General features: G+C 34.3%; 1 protein-coding gene across 1 annotated transcript; it reads right to left on the bottom strand.

The window, feature by feature from the left end:
• Window positions 1-2,944: 2,944 nt before the first annotated feature.
• On the bottom strand, window positions 2,945-7,432 carry LOC103022025 (adenosine receptor A1-like). Its single transcript, XM_007241048.4, has 2 exons — window positions 7,082-7,432; window positions 2,945-3,748 (listed from the first exon to the last, which is right to left on the bottom strand). The coding sequence occupies exons 1-2, from the start codon at window positions 7,411-7,413 to the stop codon at window positions 3,052-3,054; spliced, it is 1,029 nt and encodes a 342-aa protein (XP_007241110.2). The 5' UTR covers window positions 7,414-7,432; the 3' UTR covers window positions 2,945-3,051.
• Window positions 7,433-15,326: the final 7,894 nt, after the last annotated feature.

Raw genomic sequence — 15,326 nt, 5'->3', positions numbered from 1 at the left:
TTTCAAACCCTCAAATAAATTATTTTACTGCAGAAAAAAAGGGTTTTGTACACCTGTAGCCTGTAATCGGGACAAGGCATTTTAAGGTGTTAAGGTTAGGTCTAGGGATAGATTAAGGTGTAGGGTTTGGTTCTATATAGTAGACATTCAGTTGTATGTTAGTTGACCATCTACAGTATGAGGCATCTACAATGGTCCACCCAAATACAGTGTTACCAAAAGTCCATCTTTAACTGTATGAAACTGTAACTTCTGAAGATCATTTTATCTTACTAACCTATTCTTACTCAAATATCAATTATTAACTATCATTATAGTTATAAACTGTTATGAACAGTATAAGACATTCTGACTATGGCTGCTAAAACCTTTGCATGCTACTGTAAATACAGTATTTAACAGTTTACAGAAACTTCTGCTGCTTAGTGTCACACTGAGGTATCTGATTAATGTGGTGTTCGGAGACGACCTGCTGGACAAACAGAGTTACTGCAGGTCATTTGTTTAAATGAAATGAAAAGTACAGAAAAGAAAAGAGCAAAGATTAATGTTAGTTTTAGCTTTAAAATAACATTAATGCCAACTAAAACTAGAGGATATTGTACAAATGTCCTTAACCCTCCTGTTACCTTTAAATTTATTAACATCTTTTGAACCCAGCAATAACTTTTGGAGACAGACCATAATAACTTAAAAATTTTGGAAGGTAGTGTACTGGTGTATCTAAAAAAAAAGGGGGAATATTATTGAAAAGTTACTTTATTTCAGTAATTTCAAGTTGAAAATGTGAAACTCTGTGTATTACACACAGAGTGATCTATTTTAAGCGTTTATTTAGATTATTACATAAGACCAATTGATACTCTGGGCAGTGTGCCAAGTCCTGCTGGAAAATGAAAACCGCATCTCCATAAAAGTTGTCAGTAGCAGAGGGACGAAGCATGAAGTGCTGTAAGATTTTGTGGGAAAACAAAACTGCACTGATTTTAGACTTGATAATAAAACACAGTGGATCAACACCAGCAGATGACATTTCTCTCCAAACCATCACTGATTGGTGGAAACTTCACACTAGACCTCAAGCAGTTTGGACTGTGTGTCTCTCCACTCTTCCTCCAGACTCTGATCCCTTGATTTACAAATGAAATGTAGAATTTACTGATGATCAGTGATGGTTTAGAGAGTCATGTTTTTACCCAGTTGTCCCCATTAAAAAACACTAAACCCTAAACCATATTTTTTCCATTAATACCTGAAATGTGTTTATTTGAAGTAATACAACAAACCATTCCTGTTTACAGTTATTTCATAACTAAAAAACTCTTTTATTGTGGACATTTCTGCCTCTCAGGTTCAACTGTGCTATAGATAAGGGTGATGTGTCCACTTACTTTGATATGTGGGCACTCAAAATATGTAAACCATATAATAATAATACCGCCCCCTCTAGAGATGTCCAACCATCTGCGTCTCACTGCTATCAGAGGCACACTGCTCAGCCCAATCAGCACTCCCACCTGCCCTGCCCCTAAACCCATACATCACTCCCCTAAACCCATGCACCTCCCATTTGTTTTTTTAAATCATTTTTCAAATTTGAGCTTGAGAGTGGAGTCAGCTAAAATCAAGAAGTTTAGTTACCCTTTAAATTAGTGAAAAGTCATTTAAAATAAATGTGTTCCTCGGAAGTAATGAAACATACCAGTTCTGCTTAAAATGTTTTATAAACATTTCCTAACCTTTAAAAATATAAAAAGTTGAGAAAACTCTAAATTTCAAGGCAACTTACTGCACTAGATTTTTGAGTTTTAAGACCAACTCAAACTTTTAAGTTTTAAAGAAAACCACATGCTGTTTGCCAACTAGAAATCTTTAGTCCAGATGTATTATATGTATTGAAACTTCAAATATTAACTCTCATCAACTTAAACGTTTAATTTGTGCTTTTAGTTGGCCTGATTTAAGTTTTATGAAATGTGCATTAACGTGTATAAGTTTCGCTGACTATCATTTAGGATCAATTAAAAAAAAATAAGTTGTGCCAATAAAAAGGTGTACATTAATTTAATCATTTAGTGGGTGCAACACTATATTTTGGTTAATTTAACAAAGCAACTGGGGAATTTATTTAGTCTATTTCATACCTGCCTTATGGTCAATCATATAAGATTGCAAATAATGCAAATGTTCCCAGCTGGACTCAGCCAGTATATAGCCTTCAACACTGAGGCCAGGCTGCTAATAGTATATAATACATATGCAAATTCCATAAGAAGGCAGTCTGTGGGGAATGACTACACACTAATGGTGAGTGAGAGGTGGAAGGACACGCCCAATATGCAAATACCATGACCAACATCAGGTGAAAACCTCTGCTGAATTGCTTCGTAGACCCCGTTCAACTAAAAGGTCAATCTGAGCATGTGCAGTAGAGCAGCGTAGTTGGCTCGGCCTCAACTAGAGTTCAACTACAATTTGTCAATTTTGCAAACACAAATGATTTAGTTCAGCCAATTTTTAACAAGAATTTTAAAAACGTTAGTTGAGGCAACTAGTTTGGTATAATTTAGAGTACAATTCAATATTTTTTGTTCAGCTGACTTAAAAATCACCTGAAGGAGAACAATTTTAAGTTTTGTTTTTTACAGTGTATCAGAGGCACACTGCTGCTGCTGCAGCTCAGTCAATCAGCTCTCTACCTGCCCTGCCTCTAAACCCATACATCACCCAGTGTACCTCCCAAACTACTTCTTCCATTTCTTTTAAGCATTTTTTTTTATTTGAGCTTAAGGGTGGAGTCAGCTTAAATCAGGAAGTTTAGTTACCCTTTAAATTAGGAAAGGTCAATAAATATGAAGCAAAAAAAGAACAATAATAATTTATTTAAAGACTTTAAACAATAAATGGGGTAAAATTAAACCCCAAAATAATAATAGGGGTTAAAGTGCGGAATAACAATATATGGCATTTTTTTTACAATTTAGACAAATAAAAAATGTGACATAATATAATAATTATAGTACACTCAGAGCACTTTAGGTTTACAGTTTGTCATGAGTTATGAGTAGCAGCTGGAGTGTGTACTGCCCCCTCCAGTATGGTACTGATATTTTTTGCATTGCTGCCTCTATTGCAGTCAGCACCATCACTGTGTTTATTTCCCAGCTGCTCTTTGTGGTAAAATCTCCTCCACAGATTCACACACGTCTCTTTTATCTTGGGGATCCTGAAGGCGTATACTATGGGATTAAGAGCTGAATTAACATGAGACAGAACAACACCTGAGTGAATGATAGCAGAGGAAACCTTAATGCTGCGAACATATAATCTGACAGTCAGAATAATGAACAGAGGGAGCCAACAGACACAAATCAGAACCAAGACCAGAGCCAATGAGATGGCCAGCTTGTGCTCTTTATGATAATCTGTGCTGGACACTGGAGTCTCACCGATATGGGCTCTTAACTGCCTTCTAGTGGTCAGAAAGACGTACAAATACAACCCTGCCATAATAACTAGAGAAGGAAGTAAAGAGCTGAAGAATATGAAGTTTACAAGATATGAAGTGGGGATAATGGTCATGAAACTGCACTCGAAGCTGGTGGAGTTTCTACTGCTTTGGTTTTCTCTGTCCAATGTAGTGTAATCGTTCCATCCGAACAGAGGGATATATCCCCACACTGCAGCAATGCCCCAACAAAGAACTACCATCATCCAGGAGCGTTTATGAGTGACTGTAGATTTATACCTGTAGAACAAATAGAAAAAAAAATCTTTAATTTGGGAAAGAATAAAACATAAAGACAATAGAATAAACCTTTCTGCTCTCATTGTTCCATTAAGAGGTTGAGAACAGCATCTAAAATCATTTTCTATTAAGATAAAAAAGGTGCTGCAAAGGAAGATATGAACCAAAAATCTTTGGCTTTTTTAACCTTAATAGAGTATAATTTTAGATGCTATTAAAGCACAAACAGTGCAAATGTGGCCTCAAAGGTAAGAGATGGTCCTTCAGATTCAATTAAGTAACTTAAATGTTGGAAAAAATAACTGCAAATTAATATATTACAAATACTGTTAACACTTTAAAGTACACAGTAAAATTTACTCCCACCAAGTCGATTTATTAATAATAATAATAAAAATAATAATAATAATAAACTTTATTTATATAGCACCTTTCATACACAAAAAATCAGGTCAAAGTGCTTTACATAGGGAGAAAGAGAGTTAAAAAATGCACACAAGCAAGCAAGACATAAAAAGCCAATTAAAATGAACACCAATAAAATATGATATTTAAAAACAAATGAATGAAAATTATGATAGAATAAAAATAACAATCAAAACCAGACAGATAATAAAAAGGACTAATTAAAAGCCAGAAAAAAATAAAATAAGGTAAAAAATAGTGTAATAATAAAATCAGAACCAAATAGTAAAACAGTTATAAAAAATAATAATAAGTAGGATCTAACTAAAAGCAAGAAAAATAAGAATAAGGTTTAATTAAAAGCTTTTTCTTAAAAAGACAAATATTTATCAGTAGTGTTTTCCTGATATTTAGTGCATTTTTGACAATTTCAACTCTTTCCCAGGATATATAATAATGATAATAATAATAATAATAATAATAATAATAATAATACTAATAATAATAATAATAATAATAATAATCATAATAATAATAATAATAATAATAATAATAATAATAATAATAATACATTTTATTTTTATAGCGCTTTTCAGGAAACTCAAAGACGCTTTACATTGCATAAAAAAACACAATATAAAAATACATATTAAAATAATCAACATCATCATCATCATCATCATCATTATCAATACCATACAATAAAAATCAATAGCGCAAAACAATAAATGCATAAAAGATAAAAAAAAAAAAAAAAAAAAATTAATAAGTAAAAACAGATGAAGAAAAGGAGAGGAGAGGAAAAAGGAGAGGCACATAGAAAGGTTGCATCATGTGTTGAAAGCAGATCTGAAAAGGTGAGTTTTGAGGAGAGATTTAAAAGTGGGAAGATCAGAGCAGTCGCGGATGTGTTTTGGGAGAGAGTTCCACAGGGAGGGGTCAGCTATGGAAAACGCTCTGTCGCCCCAGGTCCGGTGCGTATATATATATATATATATATATATATATATATATATATATATATATATATATATATATATATACAGTAGCTCCACACTCTTTAGAATTAAATCAACACTTATTAACACAAATAGTTTAACATTCAACACTTAAGAGCCAGAGTTCCTTTTTAACTCACATTTGTATTTATTTAACTCACTAAAAATTTAATTAGAAGAAGATTAGTCAATTACTCTTATTATTCAGAAGAGGTAAGCTTTTGTTTTTGGGTCCTAATACAGGATAAATACAACACTTTGTCACAATTCACAGTACAGAAGATGATAACTTGCTCTTATAGCCTACAACACATTGGCTAGGCAAACAACCATTATATAAAACATATTTTCCGACAGTTAGTTCAGACCCTGCAATGTGATCGGCTGAGAGGCGTTTTACGAGTGCCGTTATCAGCTGGTAATGCACTGTAACGAAGTGCTCCATGTATTACTCCGCCACATACAGGTAACCTAGCAACGATGCAGCGCTTACAAGCCAAACAGCACAGCTACAAACAGAGCAGCAATAGAACTATTTTACCTGGCGAAGTTTTATAACCGAACAGATCCTATTTTCTTCTCCTCTTTAACTCAAAATCTTTCAATAAACAGAGATAATGTAACTGTGGTATAATCACAATAATACCCTTGAGGTTTGCGCTATAATTTGTAATAATTGTCACATTGACCGCATCACAGGAGTGCCAATATTACATGTTATAGCCCAAACCTTAAGGGTATTATTGTGATTATACCACAGTTCCATTATTGCTGTTTATTGAAAAAAAATTGAGTCAAAAAATTTATTTCTGTGAATAAATGCTTTAAATGAATTTGGGAGAAATGTTAGTTTCAGACCTGAATTTTGTGCTTGTGTTGAAAAAAATATATAATAATAATAATAATAATAATAATAATAATAATAATAATAATAATGCTGTTTTCTGTCTGCAATGCACACAATGCACACAAAGGAACATTCCAATATCATAATATAAAATTTACATTAATATTAAATCTACTTATCTAGTAAGTAACTGTTTTTATGTCTATTGGATTGGAAGCCTGTGCTTAACATTTTTATTTTAGATTTGATATTGACCTTTTTGTTCACAAGCCATCCCTAAACACTACAGTACAGGCCAAAAGTTTGAACACACCTTCTCTTTTTCAATGCGTTTTCTTTATTTTCATGACTGTTTACATTGTAGATTCTCACTGAAGCATCAAAACTATGAATGAACACTTGTGGAGTTTTATGTATTTAACAAAAAATGAGCTGAACCTCCACAGTCACCTGACCTGAACCCAATCCAGATGGTTTGGGGTGAGCTGGAGCACAGAGTGAAGAAGGCAAAGGAGCAACAAGTGCTAATAAACACCTCTGGGAACTCCTTCCTTCGAGACTGTTGAAAAACTTTTCGTTTCAGGTGGCCACCTCTTGAAGCTCATTGAGAGAATGATGCCAAGAGTGTGCAAAGCAGTTATTAGTTGTTTCACTATTTTTTTGTTAAGTACATAAAACTTCACATGTGTTCATTCATAGTTTTGATGCTTCAGTGAGAATCTACAATGTAAATAGTCATTAAATTAAACAAATTGTGTGTCCAAACTATTGGTCTGTGTTCTAAATTACATTCAATAGGTAAAAATTATGTCTTTTAATTTTGCTCTAGTGATGTTTTTTTTTTTTTTTTTCAGTGCAGTGCTATTGTTTCACTGGCTTAAAACGTTTTATTTGGCTAATTTATATTATAGTCTATTATGATAAATAAAAAAAAACTGGCCTCAATTAGTTTTACGTGCAACAAAACATAAAAAAAAGAAAATACGTGATGTCTATTGTAATGTTCATTTTACTCAAACATAAACCTATAAATAGTTAAATCAAATCCAAATAACAAAAATAAAAAAGAATCATTTAACTCACCTGAAAGGGATGTAGACTCTGAGAAAGCGATCCACTGCGATGGCCAGGAGTAAAGCTACAGAAACTATCTTTACCATAATGAAAGCGCAGCACATGAACACGCAGGCGTGAAAAGAGATCTTCAGATGAATGTCCACCAGAACAGACAGAGGAATGGCCGCCGACCCCACCAGAAAATCAGCCACTGCCAGAGCCGTGATGAAGCAGAAGGTGGGCTGCCTGAGAGCTCCACCTGTTCTCACTGCCCAGATCACCAGCACATTCCCCAGGCAACATGCTGCAGCAATCACCCCCTCAAGAGGTATGTAGCTCCATCTGCTACTGCTAGCCATGGAAAAAACAAGAGAATAAGATCCAGCAGATGAGAAAGCAGATGCTTTAGATGAGCTGGCTATGACAAACTTTCCTGTAAACCTGTAAGTGTGGGGACAGCCCACAGGAAGTTCGATAAGTAAAAAAAAAAATTACTTAGAAAAGAGAACCACAGACCAAACACCACAATCACCCTTAGCAACATATATCTCATACAAACTACACTGAACAAAAATCATGAGTAAAATTTACCTAGTTTCACAACTTTCTGCATTTGCTTTTTTTTTTTAAGTAAATTTAATTTCAGATAAATTTAAGTAACTTCAACTCGGTTTCAAGACTTAAATGTTACATAGAGTAAATAAGTAAACTGAACTCCAGTCAGTCCTTTCTTTTAATAAACTTTTACTTCATTTCTGCATATAATATTATATACAAATAATATTACTCAAATAATTTAATATAATATTACTTAAATAATTTATGATACATAATATATTGTAATACATGGATGGCATAAAATACATTCTTTTTAGTATACTATAAATAATGTATTACATGCTATCCATGTGTTGAGACAGTATTTTTAAATTATAGGAACTATAATATATTGTGTATCATAAATTATTTGAGTAATATTGTATAAATTAAGTAATTGTAATTAGGTAAAATTGTATTGTATTGTATTGACTGAAGTTCAGTTCATTTATTTACTCTATGTAACATAAAATGTTTGAAACCTTTAAGTCTTGAAGTTACTTAAATTTATCTGAAATTTAAATTTACTTAAAAAAAGCAAATGCAGAAAGTTGCGATTTACTTTTTATAAGTAAATTTAAATCATTTAACTTTTTTTTTTTTTGTAGAAGAGCTGTGCTGACCTGTGTCAATGACTGCAGAATTATCGACTGCAAAATAGTTGATATAGTTGAAGAATGATTTGATGTAATGAGTTGATTTAATTTTAAAATAAAACAATAAGAATTGTTGATCTATATACACCATGCTTTGTATAATGCTTTGTATAATTGTTTTTGGAAATGATCTGATAAACACAGGAAGTGTACTTTTAGATGAATTGCACAATCTTCACATAACCAACCGATCACAAAACCATCAGTGACATAAAAAAAAAAAGTGCCAGAGCCAAGAAATAGGTCAGATGCTTATAGATGTAACGGCGAGAGTTACTGTAAGTTTAATACACTGCCTGACCCAAATAAAAGTCTCCACCTGGATTTAAGTAAGTAAATGATGTGGGGTTGGTTGGTTGATGCTGCAGTTGGTCTGCAGGTTTAGGTTCAGCTACAGTATGTGCTGAAAGAATGAGGTCAGCTGACTCTACCTGAACATACTGAATATTATAGACCAGGTTATTCCATCAATGGATTTTTACTTAATATTCCAAGATAACAATGTCAGGATTCATGGAGCTGGAATTGTGAAAGATTTCAGGATTCAGGGAGCATGAGATCATCATTTTCACACATGGATTGAGAGAGTTCACCACAGAGTCCAGATCTTAACCTCATTGAGAATCTTTGGGATGTGCTGGATGGAGAAGAGCTGCTTTGTGCAGTGGTCAGACTCTACCATCATCAATGCTGCTGCAAGATCTTGGTGAAAAATTAAGCCAGCAACACTGGATCTAAATAAATCTTGTGACATTGCAGACTTATAGAAACAATGCCACAGTGAATGTGTGCTGCAATCAAAGATAAAGATAAAGATATAAATACTTTCAAGTACTCAAAGGTACACTTTTTTTTATATAATTGTACTTTCAAAGGTATAATATTGGTCTTTGCAGGGTCAGATGTGTCCCTCTAAAGTACAATGTCATGTCCTGTCCCTGTTTCCTGTCTGTCCTCGTGCCTGTGTGTTATCCCCATGTGACCTGTGCTCCTCTGTGTCTCTTGTCAGTAGTTTTCCACCACTTGTTTCTCATTTGTAGCTCCGCCCCTTCCCCAGGTGTTTCCAATTCTAGTGTGTTTCCTGTTTGGTTAAATAGATTCCCTGTGACACTTGTCCTTCGTCGGTCTTTGCACTAACCCATGTTGTTTGTCTCTCCTCCTTTCTCTGTTTTCATTGCCTTCGTTTTCATAGCCCTAGTCCCTTGTTCTATTTTTGATTCATCTTCTTGTTTATTTCTTGTTTTTCCTAGTTCATTTCTCCATGTTGGTTTCTTGTATATTGTCCCTGTTTATTTTGTTATTTTTTATCTCTTGTTGGTTTAGTTTATGTTCTCTTGTTTCACTGGTTTGTTTTGGTTACTGGTTATTCGTTTATCTTTTTTTTACGTGTTTACTTGTTCCTTGTTTCTTTGTTAATTTGTTATTTATGTATTAAATTATTTATTTCGCCCTACCTGCACTTGCGTCCGTCTCCTCGTCTCCCTGCCTGGGTCAACCTGACATACAAAGTCTTTCCTAACAGCAGGAAGTACAGATTTGTACCATTTAACCAGCTAAAAGTTACTTTTGGTATTCTATATCACTGTAGTAATAAATAATATATATTTTAATTATACATTTTTCAATTTCGGATCATCAAGTTCTTGACAAATATTCAGATGATGATAATATTTATAATCTTTTTAATCTTTACTGGTGCAAAAACATGGGTACAAAAAAAGGACTTTCTCTGAAAGGTACTCTATTGTACCTCAATATCAGGTACAGCCCCAGCGACAAGCTTTGTACTCTTTTAAGAACAAATTGTCAAGGATTGACCCAGGCAGGGAGACCAGGAGACGGACGCAAGTGCAGGTAAGGGCGAAACAAATAATTTAATAAATAAATAACAAAGATAAACAAAGAGACAAGAAACAAATAAACAAGTAAACATAAAACAGGGAGAGATATATACAAGGAACTGGGGAATAAACTAAATAACTGAAAACAGATAAACATATAACCAAAAACCAAAACAAACGAGAGAAACTAAAGAACATAAACTAAACCAACTAGAGATAATAATGAGAAAATAAACAGGGAATATATATTCAAGAAAATAAACGAGAAACAAGGGACTAAGGCTTAGGAAACAAGGAAAACACTGAGAGAAGCTATGGAACACTGAGAGAGACAAACAACAGAGGTTAGTGCAAAGACCGACGAGGGACAAGTGGCACAGGGGATCTATTTAAAGAAACAGGAAACACACTAGAATAGGAAACACCTGGAGAAGGGGCGGAGCTACAAATTGACACAGGTGGAAAAGTACCGAGACAGAACACAGGGGCACAGGTCACGTGGGACACACACAGAGACATGAGACAAGGCCAGGACGTGACACAAATCTGTACTATTTTTTTTATGTGTGTATAATGTAAACCAAAAGCCAAATTAGAGGTCAAAGCAAACAACAATTAGAAAAACCGAAAACAATAAGAGATTGATAACAAAGAGCAAAATACAAAAGAGCATGCATGATACTTATAAGTTGTACAAAGAGGTATTTCTACAGATGGAGCCACACATGGAAAACTGATGTGTGTAATCCCGTGGTGTGCAGTGAGGCCCTTCTAACTCTTCAGAGAAGGGTTGATAATAAATGCATGTAAATAATGACATCATTTTTAAGCAGGAAATATATATCATAGCTATTGTAAGTGTAAGAATTTATTTTATAAATGAACTAAAATAAAAAAATAACAAAAACAGCAACTAATTTAAAGCATCAGTCTGTGTTTTGTTTAGTCGCTACAGGACTCTTATCTGACTGACAGCGGTTTTAACCAATCAAAGCTTTTTAAAATGGCTTCTGCCCTCACGTGACTGCGTGACCCTTCTCCTGATTTTGAGAAGGGTGTAGTAATGAATCTATTAGCAAAGTCGAAGCAAGTCTAACCAATCAGATTCATGATTTTCACTACGGGGGCGGGACCATGGCTGTTTAACCCCTTCTCAGTGCTGTGCTGAAGGGGTTACGTGTTGCTTAGTCATAAACGGAGCTCATACTGGATTAGTTCAATAGTTAGAGAACTATCATGAAATTGCGGCTGAAAATCAGACAGATATTGTGTCATATTATATTAAAAAGCCTTTTTAAAGGCTGTCCTTCAATGTGCAACTAAATCACAGTAATAGGCCGCCTGACTGGTGAGTTTTTGTGTGTACCTAATGTTTTGGCTGCCCTAGTGTACTACCGTCATACAAATGAGTGATATTTGTTGAACGGTTGTACTTGTAGGCAAATTAAGCATTGATTGTTGGGTCTATTGTATACTTTTGTGGTTTGTAGCTGTTGTATTTGTGGGCTGTTGATTTGTATTAAGTTAATATAACTAAGTCAAGAGAATATGTAGTTATTGTAATATTTATCTATGTGTCGATCTGTGGTTGCAGAAGGGGTTCCCACTATATTCACTGCGCGCCACTGGTGTAACCTAATAGTTGATTGGGTTCGTGGGAAGTTTCTCTGTCTCTAAATGGAACGTGACAAAAGAAAGAAAAAGAAAAAGATGATACCTATTATTTAAATCAGCTAAATAAAGCACTTCTAATATTTTCTTGTATAAGAAGCACAAGGATCAGAAGCGTTCAGTGCTGTCGCAGACCATGTGTAAGCTCTGTGTATCAGCACACCAAAAAACACTCCAAATAAGCATTAGATTAAGTGTTTCAGATCAAGTTTAAATCCTTTTTTTTAAACGGGCAACTGGTAGATAATGTGTTTACAGGCCTCACTGACATTAACATGATATTTATCTCACAGTGAGGAACCACTGTGAGGAAACATAGTGAGGAAATGGAAGACCACAGCCACAGTTCTAATTTAGGCCTGAAGTAGCAAACCAAGAAAAATATATGATAAGTAGAGGTGAACTGAAGTATTATCAGTTTTCTTTAAGATAAAGGAGCAGTATAGTTCAGAAGGTGCTCTAAAGAACTATTTCCACACAAGATAATGTGTGGAAATACGACACACACTCAAAAACTAGTCTAGATCAGTGTAGATTTTTCTTCCATATATGTCTAAAATATTTAGTTTACTGAGAAACTGCTATTTTTGCCTTAAAACAATCAAAATAGACATGTTAGATCATTTAATGTGTGTAATACTCACCCACCTTAAAGAAAAATTCATAGGGCTACTTTTAACTTATTTACTCACTTAAAATAATGCATTTAAACATCGTTGTAACATACAAATGCTGTAAAGACACCAGTTTGCAGCCATTGTTACTTAGGATTGTAACAGAAATATGATAAATAAATTAAACGCAAATGTTTCATGATCAGACAAGACTCAGACACACGCAGATACAATAAACATACTTTATTATTTATTTTTTATTATTAACAGACTTTATTCATTATTATAGAAATACAGAGAGCAGTCAGAGCAAGCCGAGTTAACACCAGTAAACAGAAGTAACAGGGGTTTAACATTCCAAAAATGGAGACAGTTCAGGGGTCAAAACAAGGCAAGGCAATATTAGAGGCAAGGTCAGAATCAGGGTCAAAAAAATACAAAACAAGGCCAGTAAACAAGAGAGAGGAAATGAAAGAGCTTTGTGAAGTGGCAATATTTGGTGTGTGTGTGTGTGTGGAGTGAATTTGTATTTATAGTGAGGTGAACAGGTGAAATCAATACTCTGGTGATTCTGGCTTCTGGGTAGTCCCATTGCATGGCAATATGTGCAATACATACAACACACCTCAGTTAAAGCATCCATATTAATTTGTCAGTATTTAGCCATATATTTAGCCATTTATTATACTTTTTTTTAACCTCCAGCCAGTTACATACCACAAAATTGGCTGTGTTGCTTTATAAAATGCATTTTGAAAGGTCACCAGTGTATCTTCAGCATACTTTACAGGATTAGATCTGCTCTGGGAACAGCAAAGAATCAGTGGGTAAAAATGATTTGAGTCAATATGTTCATACATCAGTGTTAGTTTATTTACAGGATTAAAATGAAATAATAATAATAATAATAATGATTAGCAAAGTTATTTGGGGGACCCCCAAATTGTACACTTAACAACTGTCCAGTAAAACAGACAAACTTTTTTTTTTCATGCTATTCACCATACATTTGAAATTAATTAAGATACAAAAGGCTTAAATAACTAAAATACTTTCCAAACAATGACATATAAAGAAAATATAACAAAATGTGAGCCATATATGGCAGCGACAGTGAGAAGTGTCAAAATATAGGTCAACAAACTTTTACAAAGTACCTACAGACTACTAATTTCTGCTACGATGTGTTTATTTAATGATACATTTTATTAAAGTTTATACATACATATTTTACTTGAAGAATAAAAAAAGCTTATTTTGAAGCAACAACATGCTTTGTTAAATGTATAGAGTGGTAGGAAACATTTTGGGCACCCCTGATCATTTTCATGATTTTTTATTAATAAACCCTTGGTTGTTCAGATAAGCAATTTCAGTTAAATATATCATATATCAGAGAAACACAGTGTTATTTGGGAAGTGAGATGAAGTTTATAGGATTTACAGAAAGTGTGCAATAGTTCTTTAAACAAAATTAGGCAGGTGCATCAATTTTGAGTACCTTAAGCACTAGTTTTTGGAAAATTGCATGTTTTTTCTCCACTTTGCATCTTCGCTGAAGAGTGGCAACATGGGAGCCTCAAAACACATGTCTTAAATCATCTGAAAATAAAGATTGTTCAACATCATGGTTTATTTAGAGAAAGGATACAAAAAGCTCAAATCTCAGAGCTTTCAGCTGTCAGTCTCCACTGTGAGGAACATGGTGAGGAAATGAAAGAACCACAGGCACAGTTCTAGTTAAGGCAGACCAAGAAATCTTAAACAGAGGAGACCACAGACCAGCTCCAAACACCTACATCATCATCTTGTTGCAGATGCAGAAGGTGTTACTGTGCATCGTTCAACTATTCACTATTCAGTGCACTTTGCACGAGGAGAGGCTGTATGGGAGAGTAATGCAGAAGAAGCCTTTAGTGTGCACACGCCACAAACAGAGTCACTTGAGGTATGCTAAAGCTAAAGCACATTTAATCAAGCCAGCTTCATTTTGGAATGAGGTTCTGTTGGACTGATGAATCTAAAATTATGGAGTTGGATGGTTATAGAGGAGGATGGTTATTTATGCATGGTGGAAAAAGAAAACAGCATTCCAAGACAAACACTTAAAAAAGCTCCCCACAGTAAAATTTAATGGTGGTTCCATCATGCTGTAGGGCTGTGGGACCAGTGCTGGTACTGGCAATCTTGTTAAAGTTGAGGGTCTCATGGATTCCAGTCAATATCAGCAGATTCTTGAGAACAATGTTTAAAAAATCAGTGAGAAAGTTGAAGTTAAAGCGCCGGGGCTGGATCCTTTAACAAGACAACGACCCTAAACACCCTAAACACTGCTCAAAATCTACAAAAGCACTAAAACATTCATCAAGCAGAGAACAAATGTACAGCGTTCTGGGATGATCATCTCAGATCATCTCAGAAACCTGAATCAAACCTGACTGAACTGAACTGGAGATGTTTAGCAAAGAAGAATGGTCCAAAATACCTTCAACCAGAAGCCCGACCCTAATTGGAAGCTTTAGGCCAAATAAGCCCAAATTTATACACCTGCTTAACCCTTGTGTGGTGTTCGGGTCTGTGGGACCCGTTTCATTTTTCATCAAATGATACTAAAAATATATTTTTTCTAACTCAAACTCATTGGCATTGGCTCATTTTTTTGTGAAAAACACATATCAAAACATATTTTCAATAAACACACACTGTACACCCCCCCCCCCCCCCTACACATTTATATTACATACAGTATGTTTGGCCAAGGGCTAATAAACATTGCTTCATTTGTAAATTTGAAACTAAACAAATTTTCTACTCATATCTTGAGTTTAATTCATTTTCCTTTACATTTTATAAAAAAAAAAACTAATAAAAAAAGAGTAGCACAAAAATATGA

This window comes from Astyanax mexicanus, chromosome 5 (assembly GCF_023375975.1).
Source record: "Astyanax mexicanus isolate ESR-SI-001 chromosome 5, AstMex3_surface, whole genome shotgun sequence".
NCBI lineage: Eukaryota > Metazoa > Chordata > Actinopteri > Characiformes > Acestrorhamphidae > Astyanax > Astyanax mexicanus.
Note: the sequence above shows the minus strand (reverse complement) of the source record. Positions and strands in the feature narration are given on the sequence as shown.

Bases quoted from the DNA above. Each gene is read 5' to 3' on its own strand.
- LOC103022025 (XM_007241048.4), bottom strand. From the start codon at position 7,413: ATGGCTAGCAGTAGCAGATGGAGCTACATACCTCTTGAGGGGGTGATT. The intron at 3,749-7,081 runs GTGAGTTAAATG...TTTGTTCTACAG, and splicing joins AGAGTCTACATCCCTTTCAG to GTATAAATCTACAGTCACTC.